This window comes from Zingiber officinale, chromosome 11B (assembly GCF_018446385.1).
Source record: "Zingiber officinale cultivar Zhangliang chromosome 11B, Zo_v1.1, whole genome shotgun sequence".
Classification (NCBI taxonomy): domain Eukaryota; kingdom Viridiplantae; phylum Streptophyta; class Magnoliopsida; order Zingiberales; family Zingiberaceae; genus Zingiber; species Zingiber officinale.
Window position 1 is genome coordinate 68,073,087 of NC_056007.1, and position 22,784 is coordinate 68,095,870.

At 38.5% G+C, this 22,784-nt stretch overlaps 1 protein-coding gene across 1 annotated transcript; it reads right to left on the reverse strand.

The window, feature by feature from the left end:
• Positions 1-19,704: 19,704 nt before the first annotated feature.
• On the reverse strand, positions 19,705-20,501 carry LOC122033988 (40S ribosomal protein S15-like; the record flags this gene model as incomplete). Its single annotated transcript, XM_042593127.1, has 2 exons — positions 19,705-20,161; positions 20,301-20,501. Coding segments are annotated over 2 exons (315 nt in total), but the record flags the coding sequence as incomplete, so codon positions are not given.
• Between the last annotated feature and the right edge of the window lie 2,283 nt (positions 20,502-22,784).

A 22,784-nucleotide genomic window follows, 5' to 3' on the forward strand; every position in this document is an offset into this window, starting at 1 on the left:
TCTAGATGAAGCCCATAGAACACCCTATGCAATGCATCATGGTTCCACCAAGATGTACCAAGATTTAAAGGAACGCTTCTGGTGGTCTGGAATGAAGAGAGATGTTGCTAGATACATCAGTACCTATCTGACATGTCAACGGGTTAAAGCAGAACATCAGAGACCAGGCAGAGTTCTGCAGCCTATCCAGATCCCAGAGTGGAAGTGGGAGGATATATCTATGGATTTTATAGTAGGATTACCCAAAACTATGAACGATTATGATGTTATCTGGATAATAGTAGATAGATTAACCAAATCTGCTCATTTCCTAACAATCAGAACATCCTACTCTATTGAGAAGTTAGCACAATTGTATGTGAAAGAGGTTATCATATTGCATGGAGTTCCCAAAACCATAATTTCTGATAGAGACAGTCATTTTACTTCACACTTCTGGGAGTGTGTTCAGAGAGCTCTTGGTACTAAGCTGCGATTTAGCACTGCATTTCATCCTCAAACTGACAGACAAACAGAACGAGTGAACTAAGTTTTGGAGGATATGCTACGGGCTTGTGCCTTAGATTTTAAAGGGAGCTGGTGTCGATACCTATGCTTAGCAGAGTTTGCATACAATAATAGCTATCAAGCTACTATCAGAATGACACCCTCGAGGCTCTATATGGGAGGAGATGTAGATCTCCTATCTGTTGGTATGAAGGTGGTGAAAAGAAAGAAATGGGACTCTAGACAGACCTCATCGAAGACACCACCAAAGCTATTCAGAACATCTGCTAGAGAATAGAAACTGCTCAGAGTCGGTAAAAAAGCTATGCGGATGTGCGTCATAGACCACTAGAATTTGAGGTTGGGGATTTAGTATTCCTCAAAGTAGCTCCTATGAAAGGAGTAATGTGGTTTGGGAAGAAAGGAATGTTGAGTCCACGATATGTGGGGCCATACATGATCACTAAAGTGTTGGCACGGTAGCTTATGAGTTGGAACTATCTCAGGAAATGTCAGCTGTTCATAATGTATTTCATGTCTCAATGCTGAAGAAGCATGTTCCCGATGCAAACCAAGTGATTGAACCATAGACGGTACAAGTTCAAGAGGATCTCAGTTATGAAAGTCGACCTATTCAGATAATAGATCGAGAAGTAAAGAAACTGAGAAACAAAGAGCTACCGTTAGTAAAAGTGTTGTGGTAAAGTCAACAGTATGAATAAACAACATGGGAACGCGAGGATGATATGAGACAGAAGTATCCACAATTGTTCTAAGTTCAAGGATAAACTTTTTATAAGGTATGAGGGATTGTAACGCCCATAAATTTCCTTTATTTAAATAAAGCAAAAAGAAGTAGAAGAAGAGAAAAAGAAATAAAAATACGCAATGCTGAAGAAGCATGTTCTCGATGCAAACCAAGTGATTGAACCATAGAAGGTACAAGTTCAAGAGGATCTCAGTTATGAAAGTCGACCTATTCAGATAATAGATCGAGAAGTAAAGAAACTGAGAAACAAAGAGATACCGTTAGTAAAAGTGATGTGGTAAAGTCAACAGTATGAAGAAGCAACATGGGAACGCGAGGATGATATGAGACAGAAGTATCCACAATTGTTCTAAGTTCGAGGATGAACTTTTTATAAGGTATGAGGGATTGTAATGCCCATAAATTTCGTCTATTTAAATAAAGCAAAAATAAGTAGAAGAAGAGAAAAAGAAATAAAAATACAATCATAAATGGCCTGGGCTAGGATTGAACCCTAGATCTCTTACTTGAAATTAGTTTAAGTAGCCATTAGGTGGTGGTAAAGCATCACATTGGAAGTAGGAAACAATTGATTATAAGCAGATTTTGTGTGAAGAGATGCTTCAACTTCCACTTAGTATAAAAGGGAAAGGAAGAGATGAAAACCTAACTTTTCATCTTCCTCTTCCTTTCCTCTCTAGCCGAATTTTTCCTTTCCTCATTTCAAGTTTCGGTTAAGAACCCTAGGGCTCCAAGCCTTAAAGCTTTGCATGGGGAAGAATAAAAAGGGAAGGTTTATCCCAAGGAGGTGGTACGCTCGGGAAAGGTGTTTTGGGGATTTAGGCGTGCAAGAGGGGATTTGTTTTCCCTACATCTTATACTAGTAAGATTTAGCGAAAGGATGTAAGTACTTCTCACCTGTGGTATAAGTTGCTTCGTCGATGCATGTTGTAGTATGTATCTATGTAAGTTAAAAGAAGATTCATGCCATGATATGTTTTATGTATGTTAAAGGAGATAGATGTTATGATTGTAAGATGCCCTCTAAAGGTTGGGATTAAGAGCACATTTAAAGTATTTGATTTGCTTCCCATTAAGTTTTAAGACTAAGAAGAATAATCAAGTACCCCAAGGTGCTCCCCTATAGTGTGAGGGATTAAGTGCACATAAGGTGTTTGTTGAAATGACAAGTTAGTGCAAGTATAAGAAAGAAGTATTAAAAATAAAGTATTTTACTTTAAGATGGCATGTACTGGACACAAGGTCCATGGGTAGGCTCCTAGATCGCCCCTAGCCCCCTATATCTCATAGTAGTACCTTAATAAGTTTAGGATTAGCTACCTCGGACTTTATTAAGGATGTGCGCAAAGTGGTGCAATGCCGGGCCCAAAGCAAGTGATTATTATTTTCACTAGTATGTAAGATAAAGTTTTTAAAGCCCATTGATTTGTTAAAGTGGAACATTCTTAAGTTGAGAACTAGAGTTAGAGAGTGTAGGGTTTGAACTCTATAGCATAGAAAATTTTATGTTTTTCATTGCATGGTTTTAAGTGGATATTTTGCATGAGAAACTTATTTTAAAATGCATGCCATATACATATTTTCGAGTTATGTATTTTAGCATAAATGATTGTTAATTGCAAGTTTTGGTTTCCGCAAGCAGTTTGAAAAACATGTACTCCTTGAATGCATTATCTTGTGAGTAGATGGTACTTACTAAGCATTGGCTTATAGATTACTTTTCCTTATACTGCAGATAAAGGTAAAGGAAAGCTCAAGTAAGGAAGGGCAGTAGGAGCAATGTTTGCTGGTGTGTGTGACGGAACAGTGGGAAGTGATCTTGGAACTTGCTAGTGCATGGACTATGTTAGATTTTGGTACTGATGGACCTATTGTCTTATTTCGCTTAGTATAAAAATTCTATTAAGAGTTGTGTATGATGAAATTGATAGTTTGTTAGTAATTAGCATGTCAAAGACTCTTCCTAAAGAAATGGGAGAGAACGGTAAGCCAAGAGGGAGTACAAAGGGGAGAACAAACCTCCTTTGTAGTGCTGGGTGTGACCCCTGCACGGCCCGTGACACGACCGTGTGGATTCACACGGCCATCACCTGCCCCGTCTCGGCCTGGGTGATATGGCCGTGTGGATTCACACGACCATCACCTGCTCCTTCTCGGCCAGGGTGCCACGGCCGTGTAGTTTCACACGGTCGTGCACCTCTTCCTATCGGTCGTAGTGACACGGCCGTGTGGCTTCACACGGCCGCGCATCACTTTTGGTCTCGGTCACGGTGACACGGCCATGTGAAGCACACGACTGTGCACCTCTTCTTCTCGGGTAAGATGACATGGCCGTGTGGTTTCACACGGCTGTGCACCCCTTCGTCACAGCCGAGGTGGCACGCCCGTGTGAGACACACGGTCGTGCCCCTCTTCCTCACTGCCAGATGACACGACCGTGTGGAAGCCATACGGGCGTGCCCTGCTCCAACAGGGAAGGCATTACATGGTCGTGTGGCGCACACGGTCGTACCCAAACTTGGGTCTGGTAAAGCCACACGACCGGCCATCACCACATGGCCATAGCATGCCCCTTCACGGGTAGGGCCACATGGCTGGTTCGGGTCACAAGTTCCAGACCCCTTCGCAACTATAGAGTACCTCTCAGCTCTACTTCGCTCCAAACCATGGTTTAACAGTCGAAACAAGTTCATACTATATTTCTGAATCGAGCAATGTGCAAATAACAATGTCCTTAGAAGGTATGAAAAGAGTAACGTCTGTGTCCTAAGAGGGTTTTAGAAAGGCAGTCGTTACATTGATTGAATTCAACTCCTTAATTTTCCATCTCATCCAGTCTAGATTGTCAATTATGTTATGCCTATGGGTGATTGTGAGGTGGTTAATTTTTTTATCTTAAGTTGATTTGATTTGAGTTTGGTTTAACTTTGAAGTTAGTTTAATTTTAATTTAATCTTATGTTATTTTAACTTTAAGTTAGATTAATTAAGTTAGTTTAATTAAGCAAGATTTTCATTTGGTTTAAATTTAATTTTAAATTTAGCTAAATTACATTGAACTTTAATTTAATTTTAATTTTGCTTAATTAAGTTGAATTTTAATTTAATTTTAATTTAGTTTAATTAAGTTGAATTTTAATTTAATTTAAATTTAATTAAGTTGAATTTAAATTTAAACCTAGATACATCTCACCCTTTTTCTAGATTATCAATCAGGAAACCTTATTTATTTTGTGAGATGGTTAATTTTATCTTTACTTTAGATTAAAATCTAAGAATTTATTCATATTTGAGTTAGACTAAGATTTAACAATTATTTAATTAAATATCCATTTGAATAATTGACTTTTAGGCTGTGGTGAAGCACTAGACCTTCTTGAATATTAGATCATCAATCACTTCTAGACAAGGTCTTTTAAAGAAATTAAATATTTAATTTCTTTTCTGAAAATATTAGGTCTAACTAGTAAAATGTGAATCAAGCCTAAGTTATTATCTACTCTAATCTAAGCATGAATAATAGAAAGCAGAAAAAGAACATACATCAAGAAAATTTATTTAATGAATATGGTCTTTCTATTGACTTCCCCTGGATCCTAGCCTCGATAGGGCCTATCAAGGTAATGGATTTGATCCTTGGGGATCCAATATTGACTAAGTCTAACTTGATTAATCAAGTTAGACTTGGGGACCCATGCTTGGACTATTCTCCTATTTGTTCGATTCACAAGTGATAAATAGGATTTAAATTTACGCTTAGCCTTGTATCCAAGTCCGGATTGATTATATACGACTGTTTGTTTTCCAAGAATCAGGTCAAGATTCATGGAACCCAAAGTGAACCGTTCCAACGTATCCTTCAGTTCCTTGACTTGACTTTTCATATTGCAATTTTCTTCCTCAAGTTTTTGGACTTGAGTTGAAGTTCCAGTCTCAACCGATTCTTTCAAGGAGCTTGGATAGTCACTTCCTTGAGGGCTTTGACCTCCTCTTGGAGCGACTTGACCCGGAGGTTAGACTTGGCTAATTTTATTGACAATTAAGAAATCAAATTGTACAATCTAATTAAAGAAATACTTACATTGGTTTGGGAGCCTTCTGAAACGGATGTGGATCCGTGGCTTCACTCGGACTTAGTTTTCGATTCTGTCTCAGACTCAGATTTGATAACTTGCTCTTGGGCCGGAAGTGCGAGGAAACTTGTTTGTTCGAGATCTTCATCGGAGTCTTCCGATGATGATTCATCCCATGTTGCTTGTAGCGCCTTCTTTTCTTCGTTGCTTTATCGCTTCCTTCTGATTTGGACAATTTGCCTTGATGTGTCCCTTTTTGTTGCAACCATAGCAAGTGACTTCAACCTTTCTTTTAGATCTTGGGCTTGGTTGCATCATCTTTGACTGGATCATCATTTTGATCTCCCATTTTGTGAAACCCTTCTTTTTCTTGCATAGCTTTCACACAAGATTGATAAGCTCGGTGGTGATCTCCTCATCATCTTCTGAGTCTGATTCATCTTTGGGCTCAGGTTCGGTTCAGTGCTTGACTTTTGGTTCCTTTGTCTTGTTTGTACCTGCGACAAAAGTAATACTTTTCTCGATCGAGGGTGTATTAGTTTGTTCATGTAATTCAAATTTTGAAAATAATTCATCAAGCCTAATTGAGGAAAGGTCCTTGGAGACTTTGTAAGCATCTACCATGGATGCCCATAAAGTGTTCCTTGGAAATGCATTTAGTGCATACCTGCTAACGTCGCGATTCTCCACCTTTTGACCGATTGCGTGGAGACCATTGAGAAGGCCCTGGATCCGAGTGTGAAGTTGGCTTGCCGATTCTCCATCCTGTATTTTTATGTTATATAGTTTATTTAAAATTAAATCCCTTTCACTTACCTTAGTATCGGAGGTCCCTTCGTGCAGCTCGATTAGCTTTTCCTATAGATCTTTGGTGCTTGAGAATGGGCCGACTCGGTTCAATTCTTCTTTAGTTTAGCCGCATTGAAGAGTGCATGTTGCTTTGGCGTTGGCTTCGATCTTCTTCATCAGGCTTGCATCCTAGTTCTCGCATGATATTGGGTTTCCAGCATAGTCGAGTGGAAGTGCGAGGTTGGTTTGAATGATTATCCACATCTCGACTTGCGTCTTGAGGTGGTACTCTATTCACCCCTTCTAGTAATTGAAATCCTCACCGGAGAAAAGAGGTGAGCGTGCTGTGCTATAGCCTTCTTGGTGGGTCATTGCTAAAAAGAAATATAACACAAAAAAAATAAAAATCAATGTTCCAAGACTTGGTCTTGGATTAGTAGTGTGGGAGAAAAATAAAAATAGTAATTCACTAATTTCGAGAAAAAATAATAAAATATTAGAAAAAATATTATTATTAATTTTGTTAAATGCAATATTTTGTCAACACTGACCACCGGTGAAAAAATGAAAATAAAATTTTTAAAAATAATTTTGGAGGGAAAAATGAAAGATGTAAGAATATTTTAAAAACAAAAACGATATATAATTTTCTTTCAAAAAGAACCCCCTCTGCTCGATTGGTGGTTTCACCAATTTAGAGCGATTTAACTCTAATACCAATTATAGAATCATTGCACTAGAGGGGGGGTGAATAGCGCTCGTGGCTAATTCTTTCGTTTAAATAGTTCGAGTAAAAACACAGCAGAAAAAAGAAATAAAGCGGAAGCAAAACAAGCGCTAACACTTTGCTTTTACTTGATTCGGAGCCTGTGGTAACTCCTACTCCAAGGCCCACACTCGTTGAGTGTTTACTTTAAACAATTCACTATCAATCTGAAAATTACAAGTATAATAATTGAAAGTATATTGACAATACGAATAAGGAATTTTGGGCTTCCGATTGTCGAAGTTGTGTCACAGCTTCATTAGATCGTCTTTTGAGGAATGTGCAGTAGAAAAATTATGAAGAACAAGTGTGTTTTAGTACCTACTCGAGATTGGCTTAAATAGCCTATTGAAGGCGTCTTCAGCCTCCATGGAAGGTGCCTCCAGCATGGATTTTTATCCCTTCCACATCGGAGATGATAGCTTCCGAAGCCTGCGTTGTTTATCCATCCGAAGGCGCCTTTACCCTCCATGGAAGGCACCTTCCATCCAGCATCCAAGGCGCCTTCAGGGTCCTTCAAGGTGCCTTCTGCTTTGCTTCTTGCGAAGCTACGGCCAGGATCCTCAAGGCACCTCCAACAACTCCGGAGGCGCCTTGGACATTGCTCATCCTAGTTTTTAAGTCCTTTTTGTTCCCTGCAAGATAGGTTAGTCCAAAATATCAAACATACCTTGCAAAATAGAGTTATGACAATAAAATATAAATATAAGTGATTGATAGTCTCTGGACTATCCGGTTCTGACTTTGAGTTTCGCTGAAACTCTAGGTCGAACCGACGCCTACTGTTCCCTCTTCGGGGAGCATGTCCTCACCTACTCCTCTTAAGAGAGTTTACCTATTGATAGACTAGTCCTCCAGACCTACTGGACTTTTTCTTAGTGTCTGAGTCTTCAGTACTTTTCCGCTGGATGTTCGATCCCCGACCCATCTAGTCTTTCACTTGGTTCGTGACCACCAGGATTTTCACCTAGAGTCTCTGACTCTAGGGTTTCACCCAAAGTGCTCGACCTGCCAAGACTTTCCGCCTAGGGTTACCACCCCCTAGGACCTAGGGTTACCATCTCCTAGGGTTTTCCACCTGCCTAACTACAGCTAGGACTTTTGTCTGAGAACACTTAGGACTTTCCTACAAGCCCATTCAGATTTGTTAGACAATAAGTAACCTTAACTTTGAACCCTTTGCCATTATCAAAACATATGTTCGATCGTCTAATGCTTCTTGCACCAACAATTATCACTTTGATAAAATGAATTTTCTAACACTAGTGGGAGGAAATTTGTATCCTGAAGAACAACGAAAAATTTATTGGAATGAAAAGACATTATCTCATTTTTGTTCCTAGCAACAATCAATGTGAGCAAGAAGTGAAAAGAATCATTCACTTACAAAGAATTGTAAATCAATTGCCTGGTGCTTTTGTTAACACAAAAAATATGACAAAGTCATACATACAAGTAGAGAATATTCAAGTAAAAAATTAATGTCCCTATAGGACCATCAATTACTTTACCTGCAATGTATCTAGTGTTATATTTGAGAAATGTCTTAAGACAATCGCCTTATAATTTGTACTATTTATTTCAAAAAATAAAGATTCACTATTTGAGTACACTTTACTTATATGTTTGAATGGTCTTAAACTCACTTACTGAATGTCCATAATACTGTTTCATAGCATGTGAGAACTTGTAATTGGATTACAACTAGTGAGTGTCTCTACATGTGTAATTATGAAAGCATTGAAATATTCCCTAGTTAATGAATTGATATATTTAAACATCATCAATTTTGTGAGACTAGCATGAGTTATACTCCTTGTTCTAACCAAACAACTATTAGTCACTAGTTGGAGACATTGTGATGTTGAGAGTTAAACATTCACGCTAATTATGGTAACTAGTTCATTGGAGTGACATGTTGTAAGACTTCATATAGTTATCTATATATATGGATATGTTTGTCAAGTTCTTACTGTAGCTCGAGTGTAAGTTTCTTTTGACTTGAGATACTCAAGTCACCTTGGTTATGGAGTTTTATACTTTGACATCTTAAGAAAAGCATTTCCTTGGAGATGTGAACCCGAGATGATTGGGTATAAGTCGAAGTGCTCGAAGGTGTTTGGATAACCCACAGAGGATTCACCACTCCTTGAGAGGAGACATATACCCTATGACCACTTGTCAGGATTGTTACTCAAAGTCTTTATAAAACATCACATGTTAAGAGTATATGTAACACCCACGAAATTATAATATAGGTATATGAGTATTATTTTTCCTTAGAGCATAGAAATGAAAAGAATAAGAGAAAAAGGGAAAATAAGAACAAAAATATAGAATAAGAAGAGGTGAGGTCAAGGATTGAACCTTGAACCTCCCACAAATGATGGAGATAAATTGATGCATGATAACCACTAGGATAAGGAGTAATATTTGGATGGAAAGGAATAAAAAATTTAATTAAAGGTAAGAAGGAAATAAAAGAAAACTAAACAAAAGAGCAAGAGAAAATCAAGTGGCTTACCTTCTTTTCCTCTTGGTTAAGAAAAGGAGCAAGCAAAAGAGGAATTGCCTACTTCCCTCCCTCTCTCAATTTTCGTGGGAATTTAAGGAATAATGGAGAAGAAGAGTTGAGGGAATGAATGAAGACATGTTTCATTTAACAAAGGAATAAATAGATTTAGGAGAAGGAAAAACAAGAGAGTAAGTCCTTTTCTTTCTTCCTCCTTCTCCCTTCTTAATTCTTCACCAAACCAAGAAGCCCTTCCCTCTCCTCATTCCAATAGCTAAGTTAAGTTCTTCTCCAAGAAAGCTAATTTCCGAGAAGAAACCTTCAAGTTCTAGCCCTTCCAAGCAAAGGAAACAAAAGGAGGTACAAGAAGAAGAAGCTTCCTCCTTCCTTCGCACCTAGAACACTTTTCTCTCTAAGGAAAGCCACAAGCGAAAGGATGTAAGTTTCCCTCACCTGTGGTACAATAGCTCTTGTATGTTCTATGAAGATTCGATTTCATAAAAAGAAAAAAAATCTAAGAAAACCTCATGAAGAATTTCAATCAAGATAAGACCAAGGGAAGGACCTAGGGAATGTAAAGATCTAAATTTTTGACATGCTCGATATGTTTCTTGAAATATGTAATTTATGGTAGGGATTTATCCCATGTTTCTATGCTAGAATGTTTAGTAGAACTTAGATCCATGGTCCTAGATTTTCGGCCAAGCAAAAATAAAAAGATTAGGTAAGTTTAAGCCTCAAATTAAAACATGCTCCTTTGTTCTTATGATAGATGCCCTATGATAATGGTATTGTTAACATTTTTCTCCTACTTGTTATGTGGATTGGAACTTCATCTCAAGCTCATGAATATTCGGCCATGATAGAACTAAGGGCTTAGAAGAGCTTTAACTTAAAACTAAGCATGCCATGTTTTTCCCTAAGATAAGATATGAAGCTATTATGATATGCCCATGATTGTATGTTAAGTTGAACTCTATTTCATGTCTATTAAGGTTCGGCCATGTTTAGTTTGAAACCTATGAGAGTTTAAAAAAGTCTAAGATACTCATGACCTTCTTGATGAAATGATATGAAAATGTTTTATGTTTATTTGTTGCATGGAAATTTGGTTATATGCTTAATAAGTTTCGGCCACATCATGATTTAGGGCCTAGGAAACTTAGAACCTAACTCAACTATGCTCATGTTATTCCTTGAAATATTTTCTATGAAAGTTGTTTAAGGTTCTCATGCTTTTAGGACACTTGAACCCTAGCTTTAAGTCCTACAAGTTTCGGCCACATCATGATTTAGGGCCTAGGAAACTTAGAACCTAACTCAACTATGCTCATGTTATTCCTTGAAATATTTGCTATGAAAGTTGTTTAAGGTTCTCATGCTTTTAGGACACTTGAACCCTACCTTTAAGTCCTACAAGTTTCGGCCACATCATGTTTAAGGGCCTAGGAAACTTAGAACCTAACTCAACTATGCTCATGTTATTCCTTGAAATATTTGCTATGAAAGTTGTTTAAGGTTCTCATGCTTTTAGGACCTTTGAACCCTAGCTTTAAGTCCTACAAGTTTCGGCCACATCATGTTTAAGGGCCTAGGAAACTTAGAACCTAACTCAACTATGCTCATGTTATTCCTTGAAATATTTGCTATGAAAGTTGTTTAAGGTTCTCATGCTTTTAGGACACTTGAACCCTAACTTTAAGTCCTACAAGTTTTGGCCATATCATGCTTAAGGGCCTAGGAAACTTAGAACCTAACTTAACTATGCTCATGTTATTTCCTTGAAATGTTTGCTATGGAAGTTGTTTAGGGTTCACAAGCTTGATGGATAATTTTTAACCCAATGTATGCTTGATAAGATTCGGCCATGATAGGTTGTAAGCTTAAGAAACCTAGAACTCTATCTAAACATGCTCATGATGTTTTCTTATGGTATATGGAATAATACTTGTTTAGGGTTCACATGTTGGTATGGAGGTTTTTTACCTAAAACCTAATTTATAGGTTTCTGCCATTATAAGACATTAGGGTTTGAAAGCTAATTATGTTTCCCATGTACCTTATATACCATGTTTATGAGATTGCTATGCTTCTATGTTTAATTATGCACACTTATTATCTATACATGATGGAAACTCTTATGCTATGCTGTGTGTTATTTATGATGAGCTGTGTGCCCAATTTATGCATGATATATGTGATGAGCTGTGTGCCCAAGTTTCAATGCTATTTATGATGAGCTGTGTGCCCAAACTATGCATGTATTTATGATGTGCTGTGTGCCCAAATTTTACATACCATTATGATGAGCTGTGTGCTTAAAATTCTATATGGTATGATATGATAAGAAATACGATGTGCAAGAAATGATAAGAACCATGATATGTATGACATGCTACTTTACTTTGTATGGCTTGTACCAAGGGTGGGCTCCATAAGCGCCCCGGGGTCGATGGACTAAGAAACGGGCCTCATTAGGGAGTGGCTCCTAAGTGCCCCTAGGTCGATGGACTAAGAAATTGACCTAGTATGTATGCCTTGTAGGGTTCAAGACTTGCTACCTTGGACCTACATAGGACGCGCGCATTTATGTATGTGGTACAAGCCGAGGCCCTAACTATGTTATTATTATTTTTAAATATGTATGAAATAAGTTTTCAAAGGACATGTTGCATATACTATTGCATGAATCATGTTTTTGAAAGTCATCTTGCATAATACATTATGATTATGTTACGATATACCATGATGCCTATGATTATGTTATGTTATGTTAGGATGAACCTTATGATTATGTTTTGTTATGTTATGATCATGATCATGTTATGCTAGAATGCACTTTATGACTTTATGAGGATATGCCATGATACCATATGATTATGTTATGATATGATGCTTCTATACATGATATGATGAGTTGTGTTTACGCTTTATGCATTGAAGCTTTATTTATGCTATACGGTTTTTGTGAGTAGGAAAGGATCTTACTGAGCCTTGAGTGCTCACAGCTTACTTTCCTTGTGCCACAGATAAGGGCAAAGAATGGATGTACTAAGGGAGCAGCAGGAGGGGGCAAGAAGGACGTGTGTAGTAGTGACTTGGCTAAAGAGGAAAAACCTGCTTTTAATTAATAAGAATTATGTTCATGTTGTTTCCTTTACAACTCTATGACACTTCATCATGCTCTTTAGTATTATGGTTTAAGTTATGTTAAGCATGTTATGTGACTCATATGATAGGTAGTGATGATGATTTGAAAAGTGAAAGAAAAGTTTAAAAAGAAAAAAAAATATACATATGCTATAGATAAGACTTCCACTGTTTTAAGAAGAAAAGATAAGTAACCCCGTCAGCTTAAGCAGGAAGGGGCGGGGCGTTACTGTTTGGTATCAGAGCCAGGTTTAGCCTTTTCACTACACACATGTCAAGTCTCCGTCCTGCCGCTCCAAGTAAGAATCTATATGCTTAAAATTAATTCTTTTACGATGCTTTAATATTATGCATGATTTCTTATTTTGTTTTTTTATGATGTTAAGTCACAGTCCTAGTTTAGGTATGCATGTTGGTAGGATAGGAATAGTAACGATCTTATTTTAGCCTGGATAGAAATAACGATAAATTATTGTTATTAATGAAGATAAGCATGGCTAGGAGACGTACTACCCGAACAGACGAGGCAGCTACTCCACCAGATCTGACTCAGATAGTTACCGACCTCCAGCGTCAGATCACGGAGCAACAGTAGCTGATCACGACCTTGATGGGTCAGCAAGAAAATCCTGCCACCCCGCCAGTAAATCAGAATGCAGCGCCCGTCATCCCAGTCATTGCACCAGTACCACCGATAGCCCCTGCTCCAGTGGTGGAGACCTACTTGATACAGTGGCTAAGGCTGAAGCCGGAAAATTTCTCAGGTACTTGCGAGCCATGGGACGCTCAGGCCTGGTTCAAGACAGTGGAAAACATAGTGGAATTACTGGACTGGCCCGTAGCGGAAAAGATCAAGTGTGCATCATTTTGTTTTTCGGAGATGCAAGGATGTGGTGGGAAAGAGTGAAAGCAAAGAGGCATATGAATTCGGACTTAGGGAGTTCTTCGAGGAATTCTTCCATATGCAAGTGACGAACCGGCACTATGACGAGTTCACCGAGTTTCGCAAGGTGATCTATCGGTGAACAAAGCGAAAACTCTTCAACCGCTTGCACGCCTATGTCGAATTGGTTCGTGCGGAAGAAGGGTCGGACTAATGTTGAAGATGCTTGACCAAATAGCACGTGGCGGAGTTAATAGACCTCGACTACGAGGAATTGGTCACAGTGCCCTCATCACGAATATTATCGAGCAATGAACGGAATAAGAGTCGGACCAGACCCTCAGGTAATAAAGCAAGCTGGAAAGGGACCTCCACTGGAAAAAGGAAACAATGGGACAATACAAAAGGTGGCTCAGTGAATAAGCAACCGAAATACCCTCAGTGCACTATTTACGGAAAGCTGCATTCCGGAGTATGTCATAAGGGCACAAGAAGGTGCTATAATTGTGGAGGGGTAGGACACCTGACCAGAGACTGCACTAACCGGTTCCAGGTACCACCCCAGCAGAACAACCAAACCAAGAGTACCCCCTCACAACTACATCAGATGCAAGCTACCATTGAAGGAATACAGATTAGCCAAGGGAGATTGGAAGCCCCACCAACTACAACGAACGCTAGGGTTTTCTCGCTTACTAAAGAGGATGTGGCAAGCGCCTCTACCGTCGTTACAGGTCAGCTGCCTATTTTCAGTCAGTATGCTTTAGTATTGTTTGATACTGGGGCGACACACTCGTTCGTCTCAGCACCTTTTACAAAGAAATTAGACAAACCACCCCAAACACTAAATGTCACGTTTTTAACAACCCTACCATCCAGGGAAGTTATGCCATCGGATCATATGCTGCGGGCCGTACCTATCTGAATCGCAAACAGAGAACTCTACTGCAATCTGATAGTACTCGACATGCGGGATTATGACATTATACTGGGCATAGACTTTCTTAGCAAGTATGGTGCCTCAATCGAGTGTCGTAATAAGAAGGTAGTCTTTCGACCTGAAGTCGAACCGATGTTTGAATTTATTGGAGAATCCGGAAAAGAAACTGAAAGATTCTTATCAGCTGTAAAGACACCGAGTATGTTAGACAAAGGATGTACGGGATTTCTAGCGCACGTGGTTGATACAAGACAAATCGGGAGCCAGAAGCTAGAAGAGGTCAGGGTAGTATGCAACTATCCGGAAGTATTTCCTGATGAACTACCGGGATTAGCACCTGATAGAGAGATAGAATTTACAATTGAATTAGTTCCAGGTACTAAACCAATCTCTAAAGCACCTTACCGGATGGCGCTGACAGAGTTGAAGGAACTTCAAGAACAGTTATGGGAGTTACTCGACAAGGGACTTATTCGCCCTAGTCACTCTCCGTGGGGAGCTCCGGTACTATTTGTGAAAAAGAAGGATGGGACTATGTGAATGTGTATAGATTACCGAGCGCTGAACAACGTGACAATCAAGAACAGATACCCCCTTCCACGGATTGACGATCTGTTCGACCAATTGAAGGGAGCAACTGTCTTCTCTAAGATTGACCTAAGGTCCGGCTATCATCAAGTGAAAGTGAAACAAGATGATATACCAAAGACAGTCTTTCGAACAAGATACGGACACTATGAGTTCGTAGTTATGCCCTTCGGAGTGACAAATGCCCCTGCGGTGTTCATAGATTTGATGAATTGGGTATTTGCGACATATCTCGATAAATGTGTGATTATCTTCATTGACGATATTCTCATCTATTCGAGAACCCAGGAAGAACATGCCGAACATCTGAATATTGTACTGCAGATCCTCCGAGAAAAATATCTGTATGCAAAGTTTTCCAAGTGCGAGTTCTGGCTAGATCGAGTAATATTCTTGGGTCATGTCATCTCCAAGGATGGAGTCATGGTAGATCCAAGTAAGATTGAAGCTGTGAGTAACTGGAACAGACCAAAGAATGCCAACGAAATCAGAAGTTTCCTAGGATTAGCGGGTTACTACAGGAAATTCGTGGAGGATTTCTCCAAAGTTGCAGCCCCTATGACGAATCTCACCAAGAAAAATAAAAATTATGAATGGACGGATGAATGCGAGAAGAGTTTTAGAGAACTAAAACAGAGACTGACCAGTGCTCCGATCCTTACTCTTCCGGAAAGTAACAAAAGTTTTGATATGTATAGCGATGCTTCTTTACTGGGACTTGGAGCTGTGCTTATGCAAGATGGCAAAGTCATCGCCTATGCATCCAGACAACTCAAAGAGAATGAAAGAAATTACCCCATCCATGATCTAGAACTAGCAGCGGTGGTCTTCGCTCTAAAAACATGAAGGCATTACTTATATGGAGCCCAGTGCAGGATTTATACTGACCACCAGAGCCTGAAATATTTCTTCATGCAGAAAGATTTGAATATGAGACAACGCAGATGGCTCAAGCTGGTCAAAGATTACGATTGCGAAATCTTTTATCATCCCGGAAAGGTGAACAAGGTGGCTGATGCACTCAGCCGGAAGTCCGGTGCCACCTAACATCACTATTCTAAGTTCGAGGACGAACTTTCTATGAGGTATGGGGTACTGTAACACCCACGAAATTATAAGATAGGTATATGAGTATTATTTTTCCTTAGAGCATAGAAATGAAAAGAATAAGAGAAAAAGGGAAAATAAGAACAAAAATATAGAATAAGAAGAGGTGAGGTCAAGGATTGAACCTTGAACCTCCCACAAATGATGGAGATAAATTGATGCATGATAACCACTAGGATAAGGAGTAATATTTGGATGGAAAGGAATGAAAAATTTAATTAAAGGTGAGAAGGAAATAAAATAAAACTAAACAAAAGAGCAAGAGAAAACCAAGTGGCTTACCTTCTTTTCCTCTTGGTTAAGAAAAGGAGCAAGCAAAAGAGGAATTGCCTACTTCCCTCCCTCTCTCAATTTTCGTGGGAATTAAAGGAATAATGGAGAAGAAGAGTTGAGGGAATGAATGAAGACATGTTTCATTTAACAAAGGAATAAATAGATTTAGGAGAAGGAAAAACAAGAGAGTAAGTCCTTTTCTTTCTTCCTCCTTCTCCCTTCTTCATTCTTCAACGAACCAAGAAATCCTTCCCTCTCCTCATTCCAATAGCTAAGTTAAGTTCTTCTCCAAGAAAGCTAATTTCCGAGAAGAAACCTTCAAGTTCTAGCCCTTCCAAGCAAAGGAAACAAAAGGAGGTACAAGAAGAAGAAGCTTCCTCCTTCCTTGGCACCTAGAACACTTTTCTCTCTAAGGAAAGCCACAAGCGAAAGGATGTAAGTTTCCCTCACCTGTGGTACAATAGCTCTTGTTTGTTCTATGAAGATTTGGTTTCATAAAAAGAAAAAAAATCTAAGAAAACCTCATGAAGAATTTCAATCAAGATAAGACCAAGGGAAGGACCTAGGGAATGTAAAGATCTAAATTTTTGACATGCTCGATATGTTTCTTGAAATATGTAATTTATGGTAGGGATTTATCCCATGTTTCTATGCTAGAATGTTTAGTAGAACTTATATCCATTGTCCTAGATTTTCGGCCAAGCAAGAATAAAAAGATTAGGTAAGTTTAAGCCTCAAATTAAAACATGCTCCTTTGTTCTTATGATAGATGCCCTATGATAATGGTATTGTTAACATTTTTCTCCTACTTGTTATGTGGATTGGAACTTCATCTCAAGCTCATGAATATTCGGCCATGATAGAACTAAGGGATTAGAAGAGCTTTAACTTAAAACTAAGCATGCCATGTTTTTCCCTAAGATAAGATATGAAGATATTATGATATGCCCATGATTGTATGTTAAGTTGAACTCTTTTTCATGTCTATGAAGGTTCGGCCATGTTTAGATTTGAAACCTAGGAGAGTTTAAACAAGTCTAAGATACTCATGACCTTATTGATGAAATGATATGAAAATGTTTTATGTTTATTTGTTGCATGGAAATTTGTTTATATGCTTAATAAGTTTCAGCCACATCATGATTTAGGGCCTAGGAAACTTAGAACCTAACTCAACTATGCTCATGTTATTCCTTGAAATATTTGCTATAAAAGTTGTTTAAGGTTCTCATGCTTTTAGGACACTTGAACCCTAGCTTTAAGTCCTACAAGTTTCGGCCACATCATGATTTAGGGCCTAGGAAACTTAGAACCTAACTCAACTATGCTCATGTTATTCCTTGAAATATTTTCTATGAAAGTTGTTTAAGGTTCTCATGCTTTTAGGACACTTGAACCCTAGCTTTAAGTCCTACAAGTTTCGGCCACATCATGTTTAAGTGCCTAGGAAACCTAGAACCTAACTCAACTATGCTCATGTTATTCCTTGAAATATTTGCTATGAAAGTTGTTTAAGGTTCTCATGCTTTTAGGACACTTGAACCCTAGCTTTAAGTCCTACAAGTTTCGGCCACATCATGTTTAAGGGCCTAGGAAACTTAGAACCTAACTCAACTATGCTCATGTTATTCCTTGAAATATTTTCTATGAAAGTTGTTTAAAGTTCTCATGCTTTTAGGACACTTGAACCCTAGCTTTAAGTCCTACAAGTTTCGGCCATATCATGCTTAAGGGCCTAGGAAACTTAGAACCTAACTTAACTATGCTCATATTATTTCCTTGAAATGTTTGCTATGGAAGTTGTTTAGGGTTCACAAGCTTGAAGGATAATTTTTAACCCAATGTATGCTTGATAAGATTCGGCCATGATAGGTTGTAAGCTTAAGAAACCTAGAACTCTATCTAAACATGCTCATGATGTTTTCTTATGGTATATGGAATAATACTTGTTTAGGGTTCACATGTTGGTATGGAGGTTTTTTACCTAAAACCTAATTTATAGGTTTCGGCCATTATAAGACATTAAGGTTTGAAAGCTAATTATGTTTCCCATGTACCTTATATACCATGTTTATGAGATTGCTATGCTTCTATGTTTAATTATGCACACTTATGATCTATACATGATGGAAACCCTTATGCTATGTTGTGTGTTATTTATGATGAGCTGTGTGCCCAATTTATGCATGATATATGTGATGAGCTGTGTGCCCAAGTTTACATGCTATTTATGATGAGCTGTGTGCCCAAACTATGCATGTATTTATGATGTGTTGTGTGCCCAAATTTTACATACCATTATGATGAGCTGTGTGCCCACAATTCTTTATGGTATGATATGATAAGAAATACGATGTGCAAGAAATGATAAGAACCATGATATGTATGACATGCTACTTTACTTTATATGGCTTGTACCAAGGGTGGGCTCCATAAGCGCCCCGGGGTCGATGGACTAAGAAACGGGCCTCGTTAGGGATGGGCTCCTAAGTGCCCCTAGGTCGATGGACTAAGAAACGGGCCTAGTATGTATGTCTTGTAGGGTTCAAGACTTGCTACCTTGGACCTACATAGGACGCGCGCATTTATGTATGTGGTACAAGCCGGGGCCCTAACTATGTTATGATTATGTTTAAGTATGTATGAAATATGTTTTCAAAGGACATGTTGCATATACTATTGCATGAATCATGTTTTTGAAAGTCATCTTGCATAACACATTATGATTATGTTACGATATACCATGATGCCTATGATTATGTTATGTTATGTTAGGATGAACCTTATGATTATGTTTTGTTATGTTATGATCATGATCATGTTATGCTAGAATGCACTTTATGCCATGATACCATATGATTATGTTATGATATGATGCTTCTATACATGATATGATGAGTTGTGTTTACGCTTTATGCATTGAAGCTTTATTTATGCTATACGGTTTTGTGAGTACACTACAAGAAAAAAGCTAATAAACAACGCTTTTAAAGCGTTGTCTTTTTGCCTGAAAAAGCGTTGTTAAAGGCACTGTTGTAAAAAGTCTGCTCAACGACAACGCTTTTAAAACGTTGTCGTTTGTACCAAAGACAACGCTTTTGCAACGCTTTAAAAGCGTTGTCGTTTTATACAGAGGCAACGTTTTGCAACGCTTTTAAAGCGTTGTTGTTTTTTACAAAGACAACACTTTTTGCAACGCTTTAAAAGCGTTGTCGTTTTAAAGAAAAAAATAAATAAAAATTATTTAAAAATCATTATTTTTATATTTATGAAACTATTATTTTTATTTTACCATGTCTAGATTCGAATTTTACATATAATCAACTCAATTAATGATTTCAAACTCATAAAAATAATAGAAATATGACGTTGAAGTAATATTAATAATTAATTACATGAAAAGCTAGTAAATATCAAAATTTACACTAATTCTGTTTCAAAGTATATAGTGATATTCACATATAAAACAAAAGAGCACAAAAAATCTGTTTTGAACAGCTACAATCTGTTTAGCCAACAATCTGTTTACTGAATACTGAATACTTAATACTGAAGTAGCCAACAATCTGTTTATCAAAATAGTACAGTAGTTACTTAATCCATACGCTTAGTGTTCAGAAATCAAACTGGCCTAGAATAAGAAATACCCAAGTGGAATAGCAACTCCAATAGGATCTTGGTCACACATTTCTTAACTCAACTGATGCAAGTTTTACTTGAGGGGGATGAACCTGGAGGAGTGGGTAGCACCAATACCCGGTCTTCCGTGCTTCACAGGCTTGTATGAGATGGAGAACTCAGCCAAGTAATGGCCAATCATCTCGGGCTGTAATGCCACGTAAATAAATCAATATACGATGAGAAATATGATGGTTTTTATTAAAGATATGGAATGCAGAAAAGTAAAATTAAAGAGATCCCTAGCAATATGCCACATGAATGTTATGTCAAAAAAAAAAGGTTACCTTGATTTCAACCTGGTTGAATGTTTTTCCATTGTAGACCCCAACGATGCTCCCAATCATCTCGGGAACTATTATCATGTTCCTAAGATGGGTCCTCACTGGCTCAGGCTTTTCACCTGGAGGTGCATCTCGCTTCTGGGTATAGTTAATACATAACAAATGATAAGAGGATTCTATTTTAACAGAATTGCCGTTGAAATTTTAACCGAAGAAGAATGACAATCCTTGGATTGGCTCAGTTATTTAGCACAAAAGATGAAATGATACCAGGACATTATAAAAAAATGGCTGGATGGTATATACATGAATGTCTTAACATTCACCAATCAAAGAATCGGTCAACTTAGAGGTGATAAAAGATTCTTGCAAATTCTATTAGTTTTTTTATTTCTGAACACTTATTACTACAATTTGAATCTAATAGCATTGCAATGTTTCAGAAGGATCTAAACACCAGTAAATTTTGAGTAGATACAAATTTACTGGACTTTTCAATTTTCTTTTTCTCAGGTAATAAAATCAACTTTTTAAACACCAGCCACAAGTTGATCTTAACTGGAACAGTTTACGAAGTTATATTCCATAGTGAAAACATGCTTTACAAGCATCAAACTCATAATTCCTAATTCTGATATTGAACCCTTTTTTAAAAAAAAAAAACAAAATTTAACTTGATTAACTTTTTCAATCCCTAGCTTAATCTCTTCACATGGAGTTGTAAATCCCTCTACATACTCTATTATTAATATTAACTTTCTTTTGTAAATGTCACTCTCTTCTTAACTTCCTGTTTGCATGTCTATTCAAAGCAATTTCATATTCTTGCTTATATCAAAGTTACAAAATTATAAATGCAAATGGTTCTTCAAATAACTACTTTGTCCAATAATGCATGTGAGACCAACACAACATATCAATTTCAAACAAATGTAACGAATAATGCAAGATGTAAACTGCTAAACTTCCATCTGAAATTTGAGGACAAGGAAAAAAATTCTAGCACATCAGTTGTCATACACTTGCTGCTGTGAACATACCAGCAATTAAATGAGATAAAACTTTTAGGCAAATTATAAGCTCAAGCAGAAAACAACTCATTAGCAGTCAGACAATCAAATTTTACTAGGATCTAGTTTTCAGATGATAACATGGAAACAAAACCAAATTCGTGTCTTAACTTATTGCCACATTAATTCCTTTAGCTAGAACAGTAGAGATTTATTGAAGGTCTCACATTGCGGAGGATGCTACTTAGGGTAGGGACATAGTAGTAGGGGAGAGCATCGGCCAGCAGTGCTCCAAGCGCATGGTGATCAGATCATTCTACTTGATCAATTTTGAATGACTTGCTCCTTGTGCATGGTGATCTACTACTAGATCAGGTTGTGCGCCTCCTTGTGCAAAATAGGGCAATGTAAGATTTTCCCAACTAAGATATGTAATTGAATCACTTTGATTTCTGGGGAAGGGGGTTGGTCTGATTTGTGAACCTCTATATGGAATAAATGAGCCATATATCTTGTGGGCTAGAGTTGTGGCATTTCAAGGGATGAGATCATGAGCAGCACACCATGGTGAGGGACCATGATGCGCAACAGAATGTATTGAGGAGGAGATGACAAGACTGAGGGAGGTCTGGTGAGAGGAACCAACGTCGAAGAGCACCATTGGAGGACGAACTGTAGTCTTTAGAGTTGCGAGAATGGAGAAGCGAATGGGAAAATCAGTATCAAGCCCGGCAGTGGCTGGCCTCGCTCGCGCAGGCCCGCGGCGGCGAGCAGAGGAGGGGAGGGACAGGGGAGGGGAAAGGAGGGAAAGAATTCGTCGTGCTTCGTGAGTTGGAGAGAACCGCCGGTGGCGCAGGATTTTCGTGCGAGAGGGAGAGAGTGGATCTAGGGCTAGGAGAGGGATTTAGATCTCTTAATCAGGGACGAATTCACGATTTGGCTGAATTCGGAGAAGGGAAAGCGGACGACGGAGTAAGGGGCGGAAGCGAGGCCAAATTATGGAGCCCTCGGGGGGAAGGGGAAGGGAAGGGGAAGGGAGGGCGCGGGGAAGGGAGCAGCCCTGGGGAGGGAAGCGGCGGGCGGGGGTGGCGGGAGGTGTCGGAGCTGAGGAGGGAGCTTTCGAGGTAGCGCATGTAGGCGGAGACGGGGGACTCCGCCTAGCTGGGGCCGGAGAGGAGTTTGCTGGAGAGGAGAGAGTTTGCTGGAGAGGAGTTTGCCGGAGAGGAGTTGGATGGAGAAGGTCGCGCGAGATGAGGAGTACTTGGGAGAAGGGTTCGGGACTTGAAAATGATCGGAAGATAGAAGTTGGGAGAAGGGTTTGGGTTTTCTACTCCTTACCTAGATCCAACGGTTTGTATTAATCAAGATTTAGATCCAACGGTTTGTATTAATGAAGATTTAGATGAGATTTTAAACATAGACAATACTTTTTAAAAAGCATTGTCGTAGACACTAAAAATCAATCTAATAGACAACA